At 39.1% G+C, this 25,574-nt stretch overlaps 1 protein-coding gene across 5 annotated transcripts in view; it reads right to left on the reverse strand.

Moving 5' to 3' along the window:
* Window positions 1-953: 953 nt before the first annotated feature.
* The window catches only part of LOC102686012 (solute carrier family 45 member 3), a 39,137-nt gene continuing 14,516 nt past the window's right edge, over window positions 954-25,574 (reverse strand). For 3 of the 5 annotated variants that reach the window (XM_069192081.1, XM_069192082.1, XM_069192083.1), the window contains exons 2-6: window positions 19,336-19,382; window positions 15,424-15,719; window positions 10,410-11,240; window positions 7,768-8,033; window positions 954-6,786 (exon numbers count right to left, since the gene is read on the reverse strand). In XM_069192081.1, coding sequence (XP_069048182.1) covers window positions 6,325-6,786; window positions 7,768-8,033; window positions 10,410-11,240; window positions 15,424-15,622 — 1,758 coding nt within the window. In that variant the 5' untranslated portion in view covers window positions 15,623-15,719; window positions 19,336-19,382 and the 3' untranslated portion in view covers window positions 954-6,324. Of the gene's footprint in view, window positions 6,787-7,767; window positions 8,034-10,409; window positions 11,241-15,423; window positions 15,720-19,335; window positions 19,383-24,579; window positions 24,684-25,574 lie in introns of those variants that run through there. The other 2 variants (XM_069192084.1, XM_015353106.2) reach the window with 2 other exon arrangements.

Here is a 25,574-nt window from a genome sequence, read left to right on the forward strand (position 1 = left end):
GAGAATACATATGTAAAGAGTAACATGCATTAATGTCTACGGCCAGTTTGGGGTCCGTTTCCCAGCAGGTCGGCAATATATTCTGCCATTTTCTGATTTTCATTAGTATAGTAAGTTGATGGAGTGGTCATAAAATCTTGCAATCACCTAGGAAGAGCTTTGAAACCAAGTGTGCTTTTCACTTCAAGATCACATCACACAAAGGTGAAATCAAGAGCAAGTGGGTGTAGCAGCACAGCAAAAGACATTTGCCCCCCACCAATGTTGGGGCACCCCATATTGGAACTGTTCAATACATACAGGACCTTGTGATGATCAAAAACCATTTTAAGATGTATTGCAACGTGGCAAACTGCCACCATAATCGTGTCCCTAGATGTGGTAGTTATAGGCATCTGCAAACAGAGCACAGATGTTACACAGCTGAGACACATCTCATCCTTGACCAGAAGCCTGTAGGTATGATGATGTCAGCTGATCTTGCAATGGGAAAGCAAGCCTGAGAAGTTCAACAACACAATCTGTACAGGATTGGCTTTCATGCCAGATGATGTCATCACAATGTCATGTTATCAAATGTTATTGTATTTCTGTCTATTGTCTTGTCTGCTGTTCTATATACAGTATATACTACATCTGAGAGACTAATGAGGAACACTTTTCACTATAATATGCACCCGTGTAAGTATAATGACAAAGTTGAATTGAATGTTATTGTTATCCAGGGACATCACAGCTTCTAATCGCATAATGCATTTGATATCTTTCTTCTATAATGTAGCCTATATGAGGACCATGTGCACCAAAGTATTGCAAATATACCTTACCTGTAAACAATGGGCAACAGAAGATTGTAGTCAAAAATCAAGTTTGGTTGCTTTTAAAGCGCATTATATTCCTGTATCCTGTGATTTTACAGAGGCAAATGAACTTGAGATGAGACAAGCAGAACATTTTCCATATTTCAATAGATTTATTGCCACTTAAATGATTTGTGGTGAAAGCATTGTTGTACGGACAACCCAGAACAAAATGACACAGGCTGTTGTGCATAACATTACTTGTGCTATAAAATATAGGCCCACAATATTTTCAAGACAATACTGCAACTTACAGACCCTGCAAATACGAAAGACAGTAGGTGTTATGCTAACACATTTGAAATACCATGTTGCAAAAAACAACCTTATTTGATAACTTAAAGGTCTTTTATAATGAGTAGGCCCTTCTTATAAAGTTCCCTGATTCGATCAGCCTGGCACATAACACAGACGTTTAAGTAACTAATTAAAAATAATCAAATAAACTATTTTGAACATCACTGGCTGTTGGCATACCACCCACAATACTTTGATGTGGACCTTTGAGCAAAAGAGAAAAAAGTTGCTGCCGGTAAATTAGAATAAGAAAAAAGTTACACACAAGCAGGGTTAAGCGACATCCTTGAAAATAAATTTAAAAGTGTTTAAAAAAAGTAGCCTTTTAGCCAATTTTTAAAAATTCATTTGTACTATAAATTATCCAGATAAAGTGGTTAAAGAATATAAAGACACAGGATCAGAATCATTGTAACATACCCTAATCTAAAATTGTATATTCAAAAGGTACTGTGTTCTTCAACAAAATTACATTTCTAAGTACTTTCTGCCCATCTTTGTGTTATTCAAATTAACTAAATCCTAAAATGAGTCTCATAATTTTCAAGAAAGTCATTTTAAAATTACTCTTAAAACTTCCAATAGTTCCAGAAGTTTAGCCAGTCATTTTAGAATGATAAAATACCTCCTGAATTAATCATAGGCTATGAAGTCTTTCACAGAAGTGTTGTTTTTCTGTTCAGATAAACTATGAAGAAGAGCAGGGACCACTGATCTTCAATATGGGAACTAGAAGTGAAATGTGGTAAGGAGATGGCCAAAAGGAAAATGATGTACTGTTTGAGCTCAAAAAGGATAATCAAATAGTACAGAAACTTTGGAAATAAGTGAGAAAAACAACCATTACAAACTTTAGAGTCTTTGAATCGTTTCATTTCCTCAGTCCTCTTATTCACCTTACTAAAATCCCATACTTACTAGTGAGGCAGTAAGCAACAAACTAAGGCTAAGGATCAAATGTGTGTGAAAACATAAGAATGGTTCATACAATAAGAGAACCTCATTGAACCCTTTACTGAAGAAATTAGCTTGTTCTACATTCTCACAACCCTTTGTGTTCAAAAATGCCTTTTCTGGCTCTTAAAGGGGAACTGCAGTCCCAATTCCTTATTAAATCTTGGTAACAAAATTAATTCATATACGTTATAGAAAAATTTTATAAATTGAGAATTAGGCATAAAATCGTTAACTTTGTGAAAGTACTGCAAGTCTCCATGTTGGGCAAACTGGCAGTTGACTTCCCACAAATGACGACGTGAATCAGCCCTTCTTGCTCACTAGTCACTGTAATGATTAATGCAATGTACGAGCAAATAAAAGACAGCAGACATTTCACCACAGAAACGTTTCAACATGATTTGCATGCAACGTTAACAAGCAGGTAGTATTTATTGGCTAAAGTGTATCAAAATTGAAAGCAATATTTCTATGGGATTAAAAGAGCTGCATTCACAAGCATGCCTGTTTGCAATGTCATAAGGCCGCACACATCATCTGACTGTTTACGTTACTGTATACATTACTTTTACTGTGGTTTGAAAGGCACTCATCAATGGTGATTCTTTCTAACCCCAAAATATAAAAATAGTGTTGCAGTTCCCCTTTAAATGCTCTCTCTTAGTTTCTACCCGTTTCCTTTGGTCAGTGTTTCACTCTTGATCCTGAGAAAGCCCAGTGGGTTGTCTTTGTCAGTACTTTTGAAGACACTATAAGTGGCAGAAACACCTAACAGATGGGAACAGACTGCCACATAAATTCCCCTCAATGGCCAAGCCTGGAGGCCCATAGGTACTGAGTGAACATTAAGGAGAAAACTTTCCTTGGGTTTGAAGGGAAGTGTCACCAGTGTAATTGTCCCAGATCCAAGACGGAAACAAAAGGGAAAGGCCTTAAGCAAGGAGAGAGAGAAATAGTGGTAAAGCCTGTTTTGGCTTTTGAATTTGTGTTTTAAGAAACTGGACTTTTTTTTTTTAGAAAGCAGGCAAGCAGATTAGCTGCCTGACAACCAGAAAGTGACTCTGAAGAGTTTAGTTTCAGATCCCAGCAAGGAGCTAGGCTTTTGTTTTAACAAAATCAAACTGGATGTCTTTTAAACGATTTTCCTAAACAATGTGAATTATCAAAGAAGCATAAACAAAGGGTACCACAAAATTAAAATGAACTTTTTTCCTGATTTAAGTTTTGGGGAAAAAAATATCCTTGGGCAGGTGACCAAAAATGTAATATATATATATAATCATTAAGAAGGGATTTACACAGAAATTAATCGAAACATACCACATTCATAAATGTAACTAAATGTATGGTTTCTGAAAACTTGAATTCAGATTTATCTTCCCTATTCATGATCATTTTCAGTCCACAAGTTAGCAGCGCTACATCATTGAACCTGTATACTGGATAATAAATTTTAATTTAGGTTTTTTTTTAAAGGCTTAAAATGAAAAGATTCAGTTTTCATTTTTAGGTTGGTTAGCACCGTATTACACATAGTATTTATCCATTACAAACACTTTATTTTTTATTTATACCATTCCAGTCAAGGACAAACAACAATTTTCAATGTATTTTGTCAGTAAAAAAAATTGGTCCTACTGTTTTCTGGTTGTTTCTTCCTGAGATCTCTCAGAATAAATTGTAGCAGCGGACATTGCTAGCTCGTTCAGGAAAGTACCTTGAAATCATGGGCAGACAGCATGAATATAGGGTGTATGAATTTTAAAATAAATTATAGCATTGAAAAAGCTGCCTTCTGTACCATGACTAAAGACAAAAAAACAGTAATAACAACCTCTTTTCACAGAAACAAGCCCTTGTTGCCCTTACACCCTTACAGATGTAAAAAAAATAAGTAGGCAAAATAGTTTGTAATATGTGCTTATAATCATGATAATAAATAAATATTTACAAAAATATGTTGAAATATGTTCAGGCACTTTTTAACATGTTGAACTTTACTACCCTCTTTCAGTTCTAGAGGTTTCATATTTTTTTAACACAAGTGCATTTTAATACATATGGGAAATCGCAGTCTCTGAGATTAAATGTGTACTGTGGTAGTATTATAAATATCATCTGGAAATAGTTAATTATTAGAATGATTAATTGTTAATAACAAAATGAAGTACTGAAAGATTTAGGAGCCGAGATGAAAGACCTGCAAGACGTAAGGCTTAAAAAGACATAGACTATGTACATACATATATTTGAAGGTCAAGTGTTGTCAAACAGTGTTTTTACATTATTTGGCCAAGTGCATAGGTTTTCAAATGGTTTTGTATATAGAAACAGTTCTTCAAACACCACTTTTAGTCTGTATTCATACAGAAAAATACTGTACAAACGTCAAGGGAAGAGAGAAAACATACTAAATTAGTCATTTTGTGCTGTATGAGATCAGAAATGATGTCCTTAAAAACAAACACTGACAGCTTGGGTGCCTCTGCAAGAAATTAACAGATTCCTATTTCCTACATCCTCCAGGGTTCCTGCAAAGACACTGTAACTAATCAAGTCTGGAAGGCTGGAGCAGCATAGAAAAACCATTGCTTTGTGTTTCATTGGATGGACCAGAATAAATGCTAAACAGACTGAATTAAAAAGAATTTAGAGGCCAATTTAACACACAACTGACACAGTTAAGAGCATTAAGGGCATAAGAATGCACCTTCTCTCTCAACTGGGACTGTCTGATTTGTAACATTCTCAGTACAACAGGTTTTAAAAGATAGATATTTTTATAGCAAACTAAAATATTTTTAGGAAGTCCACTTTTCAGCTTGGTGCAGCATTTATTGGCATCCAAACCCACTGAATGCAGTTTTCAGAAACTGTATGTGTTGGCCTGGGTCAGTAGGTGGGGTTTCAAGTACAAGTAAAGAAATTCTGACAATTTTGAGCAATATGTTTGCATACTTGTATTTAAGATTATATTAAGAAATGTTTTTGTTTTGTTTGCTTTGTGAAACAGTACCGAAAACAATCTCTACTGCCTTGGATTCTTTGCTTTTTGAGTTTCCAGAACTATTAGTCTGTCTCATACATATACTTTCTGAGCTAGCCTGAGCATGACCTTCTGAAGATGTTTACAGAACAGTTCAGATTGTCACCCCTGCTTTTACTCAGGGAAGTCCTTAAAGAAATCACACACAGCACTAAACCGTGATATCTGTGTAAAAATGACCATCCTGTAGACATTTACTAAAACAAATGATGGTATACTTTCTCTAAAAAATATTTTATACCGTGGACTTTAAATATTTCACACTCTAGTTAAAATGAATGATCATGCATGTAAAAATTGTACATTTTTACACTTTAACACCACAAAATGTATGATGATTATACTACAGATTAATGTAACCACAATTACATTTGCTTTCAATAGAAGATGCAAAAAATAATCCTTAGAAAGTATGTCTACCAGGCCATATTTCTATCTAAAATAAGTTACACACAAGCTGTGTTTTTTTTCTTTTTTCTCCACACCAACCTCATGCTAGCAATGGCACTAATACAGTACAGTCACTAGCTTGCTCCAAAAGGTTGTGTGAAACCCTCCCATATGGATAGAAATATATGCATTTCCATATAAAAATAGAGAGAACTGTTCTAACAAACTTTAGATCAAATTTCCTACAAAAATATAAAAAACAACTTTCTTCATTCTAGAATTATTGACTAGGTACTACAACAGTATTGGTTGGCTTATTATTTCAGATTGTATTAGCACATGCACATTCACCCAAATGATTGCAGTCACCAAGAAACAATCGCTACCCAAATACTGCAGGTTTGAATGCTTGTAACCAGGATAATGCCTTCTGAATTCCACGGACTTCTAATATTTGATAATGTGAAACCAAGCTTAACGAAACAAGATGGGAAGAAATTCTAATTTTAAGTAAGAACACTGGATACAAACGCTAACTTGGGTAGACATCTACGGTCACACACACATACACACAAATACAAGAAAAGGTGGTGTAAACTTAAGGGGCAACAAAATTTCACTGACATCACATAAATCGGACAAACTGGAAGAGATGCATCCCATTTTAAAAAAATAGTAAGACAGCAAAGCGTTCCAACAACACTTGACCTTTCCAAAAAGTCAGGCCCATCAGTTGGCATTTTACTGTGCTGATCACCTGGTTCCATTCTCCTGTCAGAACCTCAGATCCTTTTGGTCAAATACGATGTGGTTGGTTAAATAAATTGAGATAAAGCCGAAGATGGTGGAAGAGGCTATGTACGCCGTCACTGACTCAGTAAACTGGACTATCATGCCCATGAAGAGAGAGGGAAAGACCTGAGAGAGTAGGAAAGTGCTGTCCAAAATTGCAAAGTCCAGCCCCACGCCACGCTTCCCATAATCCTCCTGTTTCCCTTCTTCCCCGTTGCTAAGGCCTGTGCCATGGCCAAGTGTGGCCTCGCTGGAGAAGCTGGGACTTGGGGCGGAACCATTACAAGCAGTGTAGTAGCTGGCACTGTCTGGTCTGAAGCAGTGGTGCGTGTTCTCTGGGTGGTTCATGGTGCATTCCTCTTCTGGCGCGAGATACACAGACTCCCGCGTGATTGTGATTCCATTATTCTGCAGATTTTTGGTTTTTGCTTTTGGCATGTAAACCTGAAAGGCCAACACAAAGGGAGAGAAAAAATTAGGTTGTATAAGTATATAGACTTATACAACAACAGTTTGTTTAGTAAAATACACACACAGGCAGGTGTAAGAGAACAAAATGCCCTTCAAAACAGGGTATGTATATTACAGGGTTTGGATGTTAAAGTCAATTTACATCATTTTACTGTACAGAGAATTCTCAAGCATTTCATATTTTACTATCTAAAGGCACTTAATAGATACGCAAGCGCAGGATGTTGACTCTTTTAATACGAAACATAAACATGGGCATTTACCTTTTTACATCACTGGTACAGTTTGTTCTGCTTATAAAATCCAAGGTTTTTTATAACACTGGTACCGCTCAACAACAATTTCCCACAGCTCTCTGCAGGGCTCAATGCTAACACAATAATGTATAATACATTTTAAGTAATACAGCATTTTCCCCCTGAGCCATGCATTTTGGTGAATTGCACTGTTGTAAGTAAAATACGTTTAATTCTGTTCCATTGTCTTGCTTGACCTGGATGAACACAACTTCTGAAGGGAGTCCCTGCTTGTCCAAGCCAGCCCACTTATACAGTGCAATAAATACTTACAAAAACCAGGTTTCCAGGTTGAGACCCAGGACAACGTGTTAATGTGACAGTAGCTTTATTTCTTACTTGATTTGACTCCTTTATCTGCCTGAACTTATCAGACGTTAAGCAAGCAAATCACCATTAAGCTGTTGTTTTCACATGAAAAACTTGACATTCATTTGAATGTTAAAGCTACCAGTTTCTGGGAGCAAGTGTGGATTGCTCTGTAATAATACAGTAATTAACATTATTCATTAAAGGACAGATAAATATGACTTTGCTGTGTTTCAATGACAGTGCCACATTTTTAGGATTGTTTTAAGGACTGAATGAATGACTATCTCTCACTGAATGACATCTTTTGTTACTATTGCATAGATGGAGAGAAGGAGAGAACACTTACTTCCTTTTCCTTGTGGTAGTGGCAGGTCAGCGTGTAAGGTAAAGTCTGTAAAGTGGCGTAGGCGAATCCTGTGAGGGCAGACATCATGGTAACCAGTACGATGCTCTTCGAGAGGCAGATTACTAGTGCAGACAAGGTGAAGCTCACCATGCTGGTCAAATAGACCCTCCTGGAGCCAAACAGTTTAACCAGCTTACTCATCACCAGTGAGAAAAACGTTGAGGTAGCACATTGCAGGAAAAGTCCAAGACTCCCCATCCGAATGCCTGCAGGGGGTAAAACAGTACTAAGCATGAAAATTGAGGACAGACTGTGGTGGGGACAGGTACTTAAAAAAACAATCCATTACAGCTGAATGTACCAGTGTAAAGGATTAAGTTTTTAAAGTAAATTAAGAAGCTTTAAAACACTGTATTTACTTTACAGGGTGGCAGGGTGGTACAGTGGTTGCCACTGCTGCCTCACAGCACCAGGGCCCTGGGTTCAATTCCTGGGGTGATGTCTGTGTGCAGTTTGTATATTCTCCCTGAGTTTGTGTGGGTTCCCTCCCACACTCCAAAACCATAAGGGTAGGTTAAGTGGGAATACTGGGAAAACTGGCCCTGCTATGAGTCTGATGGACTAGTGCCCCATCCAGGGCGTAACCTGCCTTGCAGCTATTGCTTACTGAGATAGGCTCCAGCTCCTTTGCAGCCCTGTATTGGATACAGCTGTTGGAAAATGGATGGTCGAATTATTTTACACACTACATAGATCGCTCTAACTGATGATGTTTTAAAATCCTTTACCCAAGTAGCATGGAGATGTAATAGGTTACTTAGAAGTACCCTTTCACAAAACCATGCACACATACAGTACATGATGGGAGGAACTCTAGGAAGATGCCTCCAAAATGTAGCACAATGGTACTGTAGATCAATTGAGATTAACATTTACATTCTGTCTCTCAGAAACTGCAGACTGTTGTGTACAGTAAGTTCAACTCAAGGACAGAGATATTCATAGATACCTAACGTGAAAAAGATATGAGGCTCCCTTTCACATCTTTTTCCCTGTTCATTTTCTTCTGTTCTTTCGCACATAATTAGAGTGCTTTGAATATATTGCCGCCTTTTGTTAAATATATACAATAACACATTAAATCTGTTCTTTTGCCGTGGGAAAGAGAGAGGAGTTTTTTAGTGCTCCCCTTTGTGTCCTGTCCTTTTGTTAACTAGTCTAGTGAAAAAAGCACGTTAAGGAGAAAGCTAGGAGTCCAAATCAGAATACTGAAAAACAAGTCAAAATCGGGTTATTCCTCACACCTAAAAGGGACGATTCTTAGCATGTAAAAAATAAGGCATGTTGATACAGTGGGTTTGGACTCAAGGGTTAAACAAAGTTCAAATGTTCTCTTTATCCATTCTATATCCCTAAAGTTTTTAGTCGTTGAAGAGCGATACGAGTTAAACCTGCCATTAACCTGCCATACACTAATTTTCCAAGCATCCTGCAAACGTCAGGAGAGATTTGTGTTACAGTAGATGGTATCTCCATTGTATGGGTGTATGTGTGGAACAGGATTTTCCCAGCTGTAGATACTGTACTGTATGTCGCCAAGGAGAACTGCCAAGTTTTTCTTCAGGAAAACTAGAGAAAAGGCTGAAAGGCTTTGATCGAAAAAGTTCTACAGAAATTAAGTGTCTTGTAACCCAAGCTTACTTAGATAATGATTCTAGGCATCCTCATACTCTTAGATACAGTACTTACACAGCCCCTTAATGCATTATATTGTATTACAATACAGAAAGAAACTCGTTGAACAGGAATTATGTCATTTCACACAATAATTTTGGCAGTGTGGAAGAGAATGGATACTTCCTTAGATCTCAAAGGTTTTGGGGGATGTTTGCATGGATTTTCACCAGGAACTCCAGTTTCCTCCCATCTCCCAAAGGCACGCAAGTTCAGTTTGAGCAACTACACTAAATTGTCCCCTTGCAAGCTTCAAGGGGATTTCATACTCTGGAGATTTTTTACCAATAAAACCAGCACTGGTTATGGCACTCTAAAGAAAAGTTAGATGGGCTGAATGGCTGACTTTTTGTGAATGTTATGATGCACCGTTATGAAGTGCGCAATGTTGTGAGCTCTTAGCAATGTAAAAGAAGTCACTCACCATTCAAAACTACTTTCAACTTGCAATGAATCAACGAGACTTGGAAACTAGAGACTTTTCAGAAAAAGTGAGCAACTCAGATGACTACTGTGACAAGTTAAGTGATGAAACGCTGCTTTCATTTTATGATGACCATGCACATACACAAGACCTGTTCAACTCAAAAAGGAGAAGCACCCCAGTCTGTGATCAGACTTAGAAAGCAACTATCAGGTGCCAACAGCACCTCTAAAAACTATTAACTCGAGTGCCTAGTTATGGTGGTGTGCGCACTGAAGAATATTAACTTAATAAAGTACCGAACATACTAACAATTCAAGAAAGATCTGTTACTGACCAATTGCTGAAAATTCTCGAGTTCTTAAGCCCACCCAAGTTCACACTTTCCATCAGCAGACCCACACAGAACTTTCCGACGGCAGCCCAGAAGTTGCAAGGCACTGGGTTATTTCACGCAGCGGAGACGAGAGCCGGGGGACCCTACCTTCATCGTAGCGCAGCCTTGATGCTGTGCCCGGGGCAGCGCTGGGCACCCCCTGATAAAGGCCTTCGCCCACAAAGTCTGTGTAGAAGAGCATGAAAGACATGACGGCCATCCAGCTGCACAGCTGAGCCACACACAGCTGTCTCATGACCCGCGGGACGTGGCAGTAGCTGCGGTAGATGGCAGGGGTCATCGACCAACATGTCCGCACCAGGCACATCAGAGGCCCTGACTTTGAGATCCTGAACTTGTACTTGAGCAGATAGCAGCAGGAGCGGGGGACACATCTGGCGCCCTCCAAGGGCTTCGTTTCCAGCACGGGGCATTGGGGAGGGTAGCCGGGCTCCTCCGACATCTTCATGGTGACAAGGACACTTACGATAAAGATGCCAGTGAGCAGGGCGAAGAGGCACTCCTCCTGGCCGCCGAGGTAGACAGAGAGGTAGCTCTCACTCCAGTCCAGGGCTGGCAGCAGATACCCAACGCAGCCGCCCAGGCTGACCATGAAGGAGAACATGGCGAAGGCCTGGCCGCAGGTCTCCTCGTCGTGGTACAGGTCCGAGAGCAGGGCTTCCAGGGGGGTGAAGCAGACCTGGCCGCAGAAGTCCAGCAGAGCCACGCCCAGGATGAGGAAGGCCACCTGCAGGGCCCGGCCGCCCCAGCCGATGAAGGACGCGAAGACGTCGGCGTGGGGGATGATGAAGAGGGCCAGCAGCACTCCCAGCGACAGCAGCCAGATGAAGGGCCGCCTCCGGCCGTAACGGCTGGAGCAGTGGTCGCTGGCCGAGCCAATCAGAGGTATGAACAGGAGCCCCAAGACGGGTCCGATTCCTGCAAAAACAAAGAGGAGGAGAAGAGTGTGGTCATGCTCACTTATTCGCTACGTAATATCGCTATTACAAGCTTTTAGGACTGACTTATTAGCGGTTTCTTGAGCATTTTAATATATTCTTACAACTGTGGGGGGTTATGCCATCAGAGAAAATCAAAAACTGACCGATTGTCAATAAGTAAAATAAATAATCATAACCCCCAACTTGTAAATGATTTTGCCGAGAATAAACCAGAGTGGTTTAATTAGAAGCACATGGATTCTTTGTTCTTTGGCACAGTTTTGGTGAACAAAGTCATAATTCAGGCACACTTGGTTGAACAAATATTTATTAACATTGACAATACACTCACTATACTACACACTACATAAACATGCAACGCACGAGTTTCCCTGTGCACAGTACAAGTTTACAGTCAAGTCCTCCCAGAGGCCTAACATCCTAACCTAGCAGAAAAACCCTAGACTCTAACCAAGTATTCAACTCTTAGTGTTTACAAACGCCAGAATAAAAGATGATTAAAGATCAGCTGCCTTCCAAACTAAATAGAACACAATCTGTGGTTAAATCTCTCTCTCGGAAAACCCGAATGCAACAAAATAAATGGGAACCTATCTCCGTTTTGAAATTCTCACACAAACCAGGAAAGGCCATTTTTAACTGAGGGATGCTTTACTCGGAGTTCTAAAAATCAAACATGATATGGAGAACATCAGTAACATTAGGGGCCCATATCTGCATTGAAGATCATCACTCAATACTATTAAGTACTGATTAGCATTCACCTTGCCTCCTAAGGGAATTAGTGCTCCCAAACCAAAATGCGCCTCACAATACTGCAGAACCAACAGAACCCTTCAATGCTGGAACCTAGCATTCAGATCTGTAGAGGTTTTTAGATGAGCACCACACATGCACTCAAAAATGTCAGATTTGTCAAGAACGTGATGAAACCTTCAAAGTTGCCGTCTATAAGCGATACCCCAGCAATTTGAGAGTGCTTGAGCAAATCTGTGAAATAAATGGGCAAAATCTACACGAAGCCAGTGTGTTAAGGCGGTAGAGACAAAAAGGTTTGTCAGTCTGTAACTGCCAAATATGCTTTCAACAAATACTCATCGGTTAATGCAATCAGTGCATTTTAATTTGGTCTTTTTAGATTTTGCTGACATTTACTGCAATTTACAGTATCATACACTCCTTAGAAGCCTTCAAATAAAAGTTTAGAAAATGTGTATGGAAAGTTTTTAAATTTCACAAAATGGGACACCACAGGCAGGGACTGAATACTTCTGGGAAGTTTTGTAAAAAAAGTAGACATTCTTGACTTATATACAGTATATAACACATACAGTGATATGTGCTCTATACTTCAACACTAGTTTTTCTTTCTTTATAGTATTCAAGCAGTAGATGCAGAAAAAATCTCAGGTTCCTCCAGAAAGAATGTAACCATTTACCTTGTGCGAGGTCGGCATAGTCAGGCAAGATTAGGGCTTTAGCCTGAATTACATTACTTATCAGTCACCTGACCAGTAGCTGGAAGGTAACAGGTCAGGCGATGCTTTAAAAACCAGAGAAAGAGGAGAGAGAGAAAAAAGTACCCTGTGTGGAACTGTAGAAGGATTCTGTGTGGAGCCAGAAGTCTGTGCGATACAAGACTCTTTGTGGGGGGGAATAGAGGATCATCTTGTGTGGAACCATAAAGTCTGTTTGATGTTTGAATTGAGTTTAAGAGTTTCCATTGTGAAACCGGCAAAGCAGTCAGAGCTGCCTGGTAATGATACGGAGAGACATGAAGAAACTAGCCAGAAGCTGAACGAGAAGAAATGCTTTGTTTTGGTTCTGGTTTTGTGTTACTGCAGTGTAAATAAAGAGCCCTGTTTGTACCTTGTGATTACATTTCTCTCTGCTCTCCTGGGACCTGGCTATAAAAAACACATCACACTGGGAAAGCACTATATAAGATCCTCTCTTGCCAACACTTGACAAAAGGTGAGTTGTCTAATTAAACCGTCATCAAATTGATCAAAAGGGCTGTCAATGGGCCTTTCCAGAAAACAAAAAAAAAACTCTGACCCATTTTTTCCACTCTGTCTAACCTTAACTGAAGGAATAATAGCTCCTTACATTTTGGTTTCATGTGCGTCTTAAGCAAGGAATATCATCAAAAGTAACTCCTGATAAACCGACACAAGATGTCTTTTAACAACGTGAGCCCAGCTCCTTCAGAAGGCTGTGTAAAACAGCACACACCAGAAGCAGATGGCCACTTGGAGTATCTGCTCCATTAGGGTTCTTTCATCAGCGATGACTTGAAATAATTTGCAATTATCTTTTGCGGCTTGTAACCTTTCCACACATCTTCATAAGGCGGCTCCTGGCTGCCGCTGCCTCCACCACGACGAGTCTCAAAACGGAGCCGAGCGCTTGGAAATCCACCACAGGTTTGGAAAGACAGCCTAAGATTGTTCATACAAGCAGAGTCCGATATACAATTTTAGCTACAGCTGTCGTTATTTATACTTTGCAGACTAGAAAAAAGGGAAAATTAAGTCTTGAAAGAGGTAAGGGATAATAACATCTGGAATTGTGACGGCATCCAGAAGCCCAACATTGTTTTTCCTGTTATAATTTCTACAACCTCACTACTCACATGAATCCCCACTGCCATTTAGACACAATCCTGCAAGAACGAATAGCAGTGAAATGTCACCAACCACTGGAATGACAAAAATGAAATGTCTACCTGGAGCAAAGCAGAAACTGTCAAGAAAACCTTAAGTCCAACCAAGGCCGCTACTGTAGAATCTCCTGACCGTTTATGAAGTAAAACTGCACATTTTGCTCTCGGTTCTCAACAGGAAGTCACGTCATTATTGCACTCCTAGTAAGTTTACATTCATTTATACAAAGCAAAAACTAGCCAACTTTCAAAACTGACACTCCATTTTCTAACTGCTTCATCCAATTTAGGTTCGAGGAGGAGCAGGACTGCAAGCAGCGAGCACAAGGAAGGATACACTCCTGATGGGATGCCAGTCCATCGCAGGCACACAGACAAACAGACATGCACAGGGCCCATTTTCCCAGAAGCCAATCAACCTAGCATTATGTTCTCAGACTGAGGGAGGAACCCAGAGCACCTGGAGGAAACCCAAGTGAACAGTAGAAGAACATACAAACTCCACGCAGACAGCAGCCCAGGTCCCAAATTCCTCAAGTTTATTCTAAAAATACTGCTTATAATCTTAAATCCACATTCTAAATGAGTTCTCCATTTCTAGCAAACATACACAGAATGATAAAATGCAGGGAATTTAACAATATTATTTAGTCCCCTTCAATTTTCTTTGCATTTCTGTACCGATTCATACAGGCACATGTAATCCTTTACTTGAATACAATTACAAAATACCAAAATATCTCTTTCATAAACGCAACACGACATGATAGAACTGCATGCATAATCGTTTCTAATTATTTATACATCATTTACATTATAGGAACATGATTTCCCATTCGATTACAGAAGGGCTCATGAGAGACCTACAGTACCTTCAGTCACAAGATAAGAGCAGAGATTCCAGGTTGAGAGAAGTCAGGTAAAAATGATGAAAGAGACACTTATGTTTTGTCCTTGAGAGCTAACAAGGACTTTCTATTGATGGAGTTCAGCCCTTTTCACAAATTTATCTTATTATATGGTTATAATGCATCTTATTTTATCAGGTGGTATACTATTTACAGATGAGATGTGACTGTATTCTTTTAGTCTCATTCAAGTACAGCCGTACCAAGCAATGTTATAACAATAACAAATATTAAGCTTAAAAGCCAGAATTGGCTTTTTCTTAAAAGAAATGAATTTTGTAATGCAGTACCGAAAAACGTAATGTCAGTCAAGTTTCAATTGTATTTTTCCGAGCCACATTCAAAGCAAAAATGGAGCAACATCATTAAAAACAACCCCGAGATGACTGAGAATTATCAATTTTCAATTTTACAGTACATACTAATAAAATGGAGGAAAAAAAGCTTATTTTTTTAAAACGGCACAAAAGGAAATCTTTGCGAATCAATGAAGAAAAATATATATTCGGGTATTCTGGTTCCCCCCGAAGGCCTTTTTCATATTTAATGAACTCCCCCTCATTTTGCACCGTGTAACGAGAGCTTACCTAAGACCATGGTCATATACTGCTCCTCAACTCCAGCTTCCAGCAGTAATGGAGGGACATATGTAATTCCAGCTGCCACACAGATCTCGAGGCCACAGGTCAGAAAATTTAGCAAGACGAGATGCCACTGCAAATTGCATCGAAGCATATTTAGAACGTTCTTTTGCTGGCAGCTATTACTGGGGGTTCTGAACACCATATGGTGCTCTCAGCGTTCCGGTGCTCTCTGGCCGAGACCTTAGGAAAGCAGGGACCTCTTCTGAACATCCCGGGAGCTCCATCCTTCAGGAGGCATGCTGGTTTTGGAAAGACACAGAAAGGCAAGAAGTTATTCAGAGGAAGGGGAGCAGTTCAATAGCTTCTGCGTGCGCCACCTACGGCAGGGGTTAAGGGAAGGATGTCAAAAAAAAAAATTTTCAGCACTGTGTGAGAATCAACTACCATGGATATCCCACTACCTGGGATATCCCACTATCCTTTACTACCTGTAATGTCACCCTCAGAAGTGGCTTTTTCCATTAAACGCTACTGCTTCTCGGTTAATAATAATTCCTTACACTTATACTGTATAGCGCTTTTCTGAACACTCCACTCAAAGTGGATTTAATTAATTAATTGCTTACACTTCTATAGCGCTTTTCTGGACACTCTAGTCAAAGGTCATGGGGACTCCCCTCCACCAGGAATGTGTAACCCCACCTGGATGTTGCGACTCATGACACAGCAGCTATCAATGGGGAGGAGAACAGAGTGATGAAACCAGAACGAAACCGATTAGAAGGTTGTTATGCTCTACTTTCAAATCAGAAGAGCAAAAGACCAGGATTATGAGACGAATGCAGGCTGTGAGTGAGCCTCCCCCTGCCCCCTGCCCAAGTACCCACTACCTAGCACGCGCATCTCAGTGCGGTCTTGTTTTTATATTGTACAGAACGCTCCAGGTTCTGGGTCAGCAGCATGTGGAATGACAGGCTGGAGACGACTTTACAGGCTCCCTGACAGTTTTATTGCCCTTTTCATTACAGTGCGGCGTGTTAATAACAGAGGCAGGGAGAGAAAGTGCAGGCTGGACACAGAAGAGGGATTCATGTTGTTTATTTAAAATGATTACTACCATATATGTTTGTGATCACTGTGGTTTGTTTTAGGGGATCAATGTTATTTCAGTTCACTTAGAGACAATACATTAGCACTTTAATTGTCATTAAAAGTACTTTAATGTCTTTTAACCTTAAATACTATATCCAGTAGTACATTATGTGATGCAATACTGGTGGATATATGCAAAATTTGCTATTTGCAACAGTCCTCTGCATCAAACACTAGCAAATGTTGAGACCCAGCTATATTTGGATTAGTTTATTTTGCTCATGAACAGTCCTTCTCAAAGCCAAACTCATGCAAAAAGAATTTAGATAATGACGCCAGATTATGAATCACAGTGCAACCTTCATCATGTGTGCACTGTTATCTATAAAGTAAACAACAGTTGCCACCATATTGTCATATTTGTTTTAAGGCTTCCAAAAACTGAAACCTTACGATCTGAACGATTTTTTTTATCTGATCAAGATGCAGACAATGCAAGTCAACCAATTTAGCAGATTTAGCAGAGTAGACACCGAGCGTGTCAACCAAGATGGTGGCTTGACCAAAGTATTTGAAAAACCTTTCAATTTAATTTGGTAAAACTGCGTCAATTGAATTGAAACTTGGCAGATGTCATGCATTCCCCAGATGTCTATCTCACTACAATATTTATGGGCATGCCAGGTCAAGTTCTGGTCAGAATGCAGCACTCACCCCAAACCTGCTCTCTTCCCAACCCTGTTTAGCTAACCCTGTTTAGCTAACAAACTCATAAACTTGGTTGTCATCAGTCTAATGACAGTAAAATTAACATGTGGTAAAAGTAGGCTCCTGCTCAAATCAAGATAGCAGCCTGAGTGTCAGTTTGTTCTGAAATTTCAAGGTGCCCCTGTTAAAAAAAAAAAGCTTAGGTATCAAACTCCAAATTCAACAAGCATCATGTCGTCCAACATAAGAACACTAGGCCTTTGAAACAGATGACACTCTAACGCACACTTTAAACTAATATTCAAAAACTGTCAAGATTAAACAAAACGGGTATAATCCAGTGGAAAATTACATTACAATATCGTACAATGGTGCACTACAAGCCTTTACCTTCCAAATCTGTGGATTGCAACATTTAGCGCACCACGTTTAATGCAGGTCATGGATTTTAAAAATACCCTTCAAACTTGCATAATTTAAAAAATGACTTCTTTGTCAAACTGAATATGATTAATTATACCACACTACAACAGCAATAACAGTCAACCTAACAAAATATTAAGATTTCCTTAATTGATCTTTGTGTATACAGATACATTGGTCACTATTTTCATTAATTAATATTACAAATGTCTCAGATCTGCTGCTCAATATCTGTGAAAGGTGGCACTGTAAGCCCATTTCAAACTGTCCTGGGAATCATGAAAACAGTCATCTGAAATAGTTCTATGTATTTGATCATCTAGGCCTTATCTGACTTGTAAGAATTACATCTGAACCAGGTTCATTATTTCTTCTGGAGGAAGAAATTTTGACACTTTGTCTGCTGCCATTTGTCAAGTGAACCAATTTGTTCCACTTGATTCAACTTCAAATTTAGATTCTTGCTCTTAAAAGGTTGGAAATTCACTGTATGTGCATAATTTTTTATGCAATTTAAAATGGTCAAACTTCACATAGCCACAAATAACTTCGATTTAAATAAAGAACATTTTCTAATGACAAACTTTTATTTTATATTAAAAATATATTAAATATTAAAAATAGGTCAGTTAGTAAAAAAACAGCAGTCAACATATTCCAGGACAGAAAAAATGTTGTATAGTAAATATCAGTCATACCAAACACATTTAGGTTCCGCAATTTAAGACCAATGAAACAGGATAACCTCTTACAGTTTAAAGGCAAACAAAACCTTTTAAGTGTATAGAAAAATAGAATACCTGAGAAGACATAAGAATGGTAATAAGAGCCTATCAAGCTCATGTTGCTCCTAGGAACTAATTCCTAATAATTTAAGAACATCATCTAGCAGCATCCTAAAATAAACCAGGGTATCAGGTTCAATAACAAGGCTTGTTCCAGACTCCCCCAACCCTTTGTGTAAAAAAAGGGCCTCCTGATTTCCAAACGTTTCCATTTTTGACCTCAGATTTAATTAATTCTAAGTACATCCACTGTATCGGCTTTATACATCTTGAGGATTCTGAATGCTTAAATCAGGTCTCATTATAGTCTTCGCTGTAGCAAAATAAAAAGGTTTAGTTTTTCTAGTCTGTCTGTGTTGGGACATTTCAAAGCCTAGAAATTTATCTCAAACTGCTCCTCTGGACTGAATACAGAGCAGCATGATGTTTTTGTAGCATAATGATCAAAACTTTACTGTACACGTACTGTACTGCTGGAGGGTTAAAGTTCCTGTTACACTGGCAGCACAGGGACATATACTGTACTGCTGGAGGGTTAAAGTTCCTGTTACACTGGCAGCATGGGGATGCATACTGTACTGCTAGAGGGTTTTTTACATCAAGACGTGTAGCAGAGAAATGTACTGTAGCAACAGATGTCCCAGGACTTGATCAATGTGTAGCACCATGTAATCAAGTTGCATCAATTACTGCAAGGGGAGCAAAAAGATACTGCAGACAAGACCATCACACTGGATACCAGGAGTTATGGTCTCCCAGATTATGGCCAAATCATTAAAGCACACTATTCGGCTTAATTATCTTTTAAATTATAGGTTGCGAACACCCCAAATGTTGAAGAACCAACTTAATCCACCCAACAACGTAATGAAACAAAAGCATTAGTCTCTTCATTAGCAGTACATACCGGTCCCTTCCTGCGACTTTTTCCTTCCTGACGTTTACTTGGCTTGTCTAGAAAATGTAAATAAAAAAAACATTTTTCAGAAGTAACAGTCAACAGGTTAATTCATCCCATCACTTGGGTGCAATCATCCTCTAATTAATGAGGCGATTTAGTGCTTATATAACAGTCAAAGTCAGTGTCACAGTCTTGTAAGATCAATTCATCACAAATTAAAAAAAATATTTGTTAAATATTCTGCACTTTTACATAAGATGTTGTTTGTAAAGTGTATATACAAAATATACTTTGAAGTATATTAGAATTTTTTTCCTGCTTGTAGCATTTGTAATTCCTCCTACTTTAGAATCATCTCTTATACCAGAAAATCATGGCTTTACTTTAGGAAGAGCAATAGTTTCACTGAAAACAGAAGAATATTGTACCGGCCTGAAATCCACATTGCCTAATTACAACACGTGCTTTCTTCACCCCATAGAAGAACTGTTGGTTCTTCTACAATAAGAGACAACCCACCCGTCATATCAGTACCAACAATGAAAAGTTTTGCTTCAACCTAACAAAAGGAAAGGGCTATGGTTGATGTGTTATTGAATCAATGTCCTGGTATTCAATGCAAAGCAACAAAGTTTAAATGAAGGCTGTTTGTTGCAGGAACAGCCAAGTATTGATTAGCTTGACAGGTTAAGCAGAAGTGCATTCATGCTGGTTCAGTGATGAACACTGGAATCTGGAACTCACCAATAACATTGACTTGCAGCTTTCAAATTTACACAGAGCACAGTATGTACAGTCTTGAAAAGCCATCATAAAGAAAGTTACATTGACAGACACTACAAGCTGAAAACGAAGTTAGACTTTGTCTAGGCGAACAATTTGATAGTCATTTCTTATTTTATTTCAGCTGAAACCAACCCGTTCCATCAGACTTCGCCCACACCACAGCAACAGGTGTGGTGATGCTATACTGATGCTATTTTTCTATTATTAAACCAAGGCGGTTAAAGAACAAGGTAATGTCATCATGTTTGGTAAGCTAAATTGGTAGGCTTTCCTGGCAGGAGAAGAAAAGATAGTTATATTACTATTTTGAAATAAATCTATTTCAAGACAACACTGAATTTTTAGAAGAAAGCAAGAGAAGTCTTTGAAAACTGAACTGAATCAGCGGGCAGATACAATGGCTCATTATCTTTCAAAAAGCTTTTGGCACTGCCCAAGTTAACACAAAAGCTGTAACTACACACAACTATACAAATGGCTCCAAGTAGTTTTATATATTTCTGTTGAAGCATGTTTCATCAGAGTGACAAATGTAGAGCGGACCACAATGTAAAACAAGATAACTTCAAAAAATATCAAGAGGTGAAATGTGAATTCTGTTAAAAAGAAAAAGAATGGCACAAACACAAGAATCGTACAATGTTCATCACACATTTGTTTCCAGGGTATTGCAAAGTGCTGTGTCATAGGCTGGGTTTCCTGCACGATTAATGATTTATTCAATTAATTCAATATAGTCATGAGAGTAACGTGAACACATATATTTAATAACTACATCTAAATCCTTAACGCACTTTTATCCATTCAGTCCTAGACATACATGTACAATATGTGTAGGTTTGGTGTACAAAACTCATTCAATCCTCTTAAATGTTATCCCTTCTCCAGTTCTAAAATTTTGAAACCCTGGGATATAAGGAGTTGCCACTAGTTCAGATTTTCAACAAAGTTTCCTATAAGGTTACTAAATACAGTAGGTGTACAGTATGTACGCCTTGGGACAGGAACTTTAAGAGTTACATTTACATTTCCTATATACAGGCCGAGTCAAAATGTTGTCGACAAATATAAATGCCAATTATTTCACTAAAGTTTTGTTTTCTCCTCCACAGATGGCACAGGATTGTAAGGTAACTGTTAGAAACTTTGATATTTACGCTTTTGCTTGAAACCTTTTTTGCCACAGTAACCCATGTACTGTAATTCATTTGTAATAAACTGTCAAATTTGGCGACGGCATTTAGACTGACCCTGTATTTGAAGTCCTTTTTTTGATATAAAGTATTAAGGTTTGCATGGTGATGTGGTTGTTAGCGGTGAGACATTGTTAAAATAGTCCAGTGTGCTTACGTGTGTGAGGGTGCCTGTCATACAGTCGACTGGTATCCTATCCTGTTCAGGGTGTAGCCCTGCCTTGTACCCTGTGCTGCCAGGATAGTCACTTGGATGTCACAACCCCCACTAGGAATAAGTAGCTTCCTGGTAATGGATGAATGGTATGCCTACAATCTGCACATATACCATTAAGGGGCTGACCATTAGGTTTATTATGCAGAAAATGCAATTATAATAAAATCAACAGACATACATAATTCATCAAGCACTCTTCCAAGGGGTTTTCTCTGGTGGTGTGCTAGCCCCCAAACCTTGTCGCTCTGTGAAGTACCAGTGATTGGAGATGCAGCTTTCACTTTCCACATGTAATGGGACACCACACCACCAGCTTAGGCCCAGTTTTTCCTGCCACACATTTTGGACTGCCTTCCACAATGAAATCTAGGGTGAAGGACAACTTCTAGACGATTGCCACCCAGTTCACTGCTCAAAGATCTATTTACACTCTTATTTTGTCCCACCCCTTGGGGAGAGGTGTTCAAAATAATGTCCAATTCGATATAATAAATTAGATGCCATTAATGTAACGTTTTTCCAACGAAGTGTAATTTCACAGTGTACAGCTTAAAAAGTAGTATGTTTAAATTATTACATTAGCACGTTAAAAGCAGAGCGTAAAGGCCAGATTAGTATTTCTATTATTTCCTATTTCCTTAATCCCAAATAGAACATCTGAGCCAATTCTCATTCTCCAAAACCATGTGGATAAACAATAACACTATAAAACAAGTGTTAATAGTGTTAATAACACCGCCAAAAGAGAGAGTTCCATGAAGCACATTTCCTGGGAGAAACACACGTAGAGTCATAAACTCTGTTTATAATGACAAGGAAAATATCATTCATTCCATCCAAAAGAGGTCCTCAAAGCTTTTTTTTAATAAGCTACTTTTTTAACAGCACAAAACACAAAAAAAAAACGCAAAAGCAAAATAATGGTTGAGGCAGATGTTCAAATGGGCATGAACTCCCAAATAGGGTTAGCCGCAATGAATTCCCCCGCCAGTCGTACAAAAATCATTAAGAAGGCATTAGTGGCAGAAAAGAAAAAGATCACTTGGTAGGCTAATTACATTTCAATTAATCAATAAACCAAAAGAGATCTCTGTTCTCATGACAAAATCTATGGCACACATCTGTCACAGGCAGAAGACCTTCAGGGGGGAAAAGAGAGCACATTGTTAATGTTGGTCTTCATCAGGTTCAAAACACCAATGGTGAAAGGTGAAGCTGAAAAGCACGACACCAAGTTCCACTTTCATTATGAAAGGAGAAACTCTTACACCTGTAATACCTGTAGGTCACCCCTTGGTGAACATGGAGTATGTTAAATCATGTCATCAAGACAAGAATTCATGTTCTTGACTGGGAAACAAAATGGGCATCGAGGTTCTGCTCAGAAGTTCTGAGAAACTTCCCAGGTTGCATTCACTCGCTAGGCTGCAGCAAGCACACAGATGCCGGGACGATAAGGTGTGAAATTTGTATTAAGTATTCCCAACTGGCGGAACACATTCTTTTACCAAGGGAAAAAAAAAGTGCAAAACTGTGATTTGGCATAAAGCCCTGCCACTAATATGGGCCCATCTGTGCTTCTGTTATAAAAGTAAAAACCTTTACGTAATCATCTACTCATACACAAATCAGGCCTTAAAATTATCAGCTAGAAATGAGGACACTTTTCCATCATTTTACTTTCCTTTATAAAACTTGTTGGCCTCCGCATGAACATCTTTTAATTCCCACTTTTTAGAGCTGAATAGGTAAGCATGAAATGAGACACATACAGAATTATTATTATTATAATATTGGACAAGGTCCAGAATACAAAAGCTGCAAAAAGGCGTTGCACCAGTTTTAAGGGAACTCTCCAACTTTACCGGGGCTAAATAATACTGATCAATCTGCGAGACTGGGACAGCGAAAGCCCTTCACAGCCGTCATATCCCATTTGATCAGGCAGCAGAGGCCCTGAAAAGAGCCCATCGGGGAGCCTGGGGTTTTCCTGCGTGGCCACTCACAGCCCCCTCCCCCCGCCCAGACTGAGCCGCCTGGAGGTCACCAGCTGCGCTGACCTGTATTGTGAGGAGACGTTTACAAAAATGTCTGTCCTCAATTGGCAATTTTTATATTTCTTTGCAGCACAAAGTTCCCAGCCCCTTCTCGGCTCTGAGAACCCTCCAGGGCACCGAACTCATACAGCAGAGAGGTCTTTTTTTTCTCTTGATCAGATCCCCAAGGTCAAACCCGTGAATGAAAAGACTTCATCCCAAACACGCTATTTGTGTTAGTGATATCGGGTAAACTACAGTATTTGACAGCTGATAAAAAGAAAAGCCATCGTATGAAATCTGCACTTTTGGTGTTTTTTAAAAAGAACTCACACATGTCTCATTATACTTACATAACAGAGTAGAGTTCTTGTTAAGTTTTTTATTAAGATATCTTTGGAATAAAGTTAACAGACCAAACACGATACCCCCGCCTCAGAAACATCATAAATGTTCCCTTGCTTCTTAGCGCACCGAAAGCAGGCCATTCATACCCAGCAACCATCTTAAATTTGCCTAAAATACTTCCAAAAGACAACTCAGAAATCTTAACATTCACAGTTTTCTTTTTTTGATACGGGAAGCAGTATTTAGCTCCTTTGCTGTGTCAGTACTGTATGTCCTTTTTTTTTGTCTATTCAACAAAACCTGAAAACTGATTTAATGGCCCTGCAGGATATTATGGCACAACACAAGCTTTGTACACACTTCGCCAGAGAAGTAACTTGATCTAGCTGGGACTGCTAGCACTCTCAATTATGCTTCTATTAACATTGGGTTAGTAGGTAAAAAGCAACTGCAATGCCTCCATCTGGGCCAGCTCTAGCAAATTGCTCAGTGGTGACATCAGAATCACAAGCTATGTTACAGCAGCTATCCGACAGCCGAAATTAAAGCTGTGGGCTGTTATTGACTTCATTTTAATGGATGTTTTGTGCACCACACAGCCTTTCCTATAAGAATATCATTACTCGGCACAAAAAATCCTTCTAACTTAAACAAACGAAACAGAGGATACCTTTTTGTTCAAGGTGCAAAGGCCTGTGTCCCGTGTCCAAAGTCCCCCCACTTTCTAGTTCAATCACAAGAGATCAGGGATCTGCAACTCCAGTCCTGGAGAACCACGGCGCCTTCTGGTTTTACTTCCAGCCGAGCTCAGAATGACTTAACTGAATCAATCAGGTGCTTGATCAGAAGGGAGTCGATATACTTTTTCTAGGTCTTTGCTCACTGACAATTTCAGGCTGCAGAGAAATCCTGTTACAGCTTTCCAGGAGCGGAGTTGCAGACTCCTACAACAAGATCATTTAAACAGCCTCAGATGACAATGCCAGGTACTAGTCCAAAGTGAAACTGTATCTCTATCTGAATGAGATTGGTCTCTCACAAACAAAAATTGCTGTGATCAAACAAACCGGTTCAAGGCAATAATTTTCCCCAAGTGTGCCTGCCATATGTGGAGGGCAACGTAATCACAAAAATGTAGCTTTTAAAGTTATTTAAATATAGATCCCAGTTTCTCGATGCCATATGCTTTAATTGTCAGCACAGCTCAAGCAATAAATAACAGTACATAGCCCTATCCATCCAAGAGCATTGCTTTTATGTTGAAGAAGTGTCTGTGATGCTTCTGGCTTTTACCACGCTTATCATAATATATGATAATCGGTGAACCACCAGCTGCTAAACAAGGCAAAGCAAGTGGCCTACACTCTAGGCTGGGACAGTAATACAGAAGAAAAACACACTGCAGTCTCCTTAAAATCCACTGCGTTGACTGTTCCAAAAACTTACTGTATCTTTACCAGAATATTTTTTGGTACCTTCTAGGTAAGGCGAGATGGAATAAGCAACAATGGTTATGCTTTAGATCATGTGGCCATGCATGACGAGTTGGGGGCTCCAGTTTACCTCAAAAGGTTAATTCAACTGGCATTCCATCTAACTTTTATCCACCTTTCCAACTTAATTTGCTCTCCTTCTGCATGGCATGACATATACTGCCACTGAGAA

The sequence above is a fragment of the Lepisosteus oculatus genome, chromosome 7 (assembly GCF_040954835.1).
Source record: "Lepisosteus oculatus isolate fLepOcu1 chromosome 7, fLepOcu1.hap2, whole genome shotgun sequence".
Classification (NCBI taxonomy): Eukaryota; Metazoa; Chordata; class Actinopteri; order Semionotiformes; family Lepisosteidae; genus Lepisosteus; species Lepisosteus oculatus.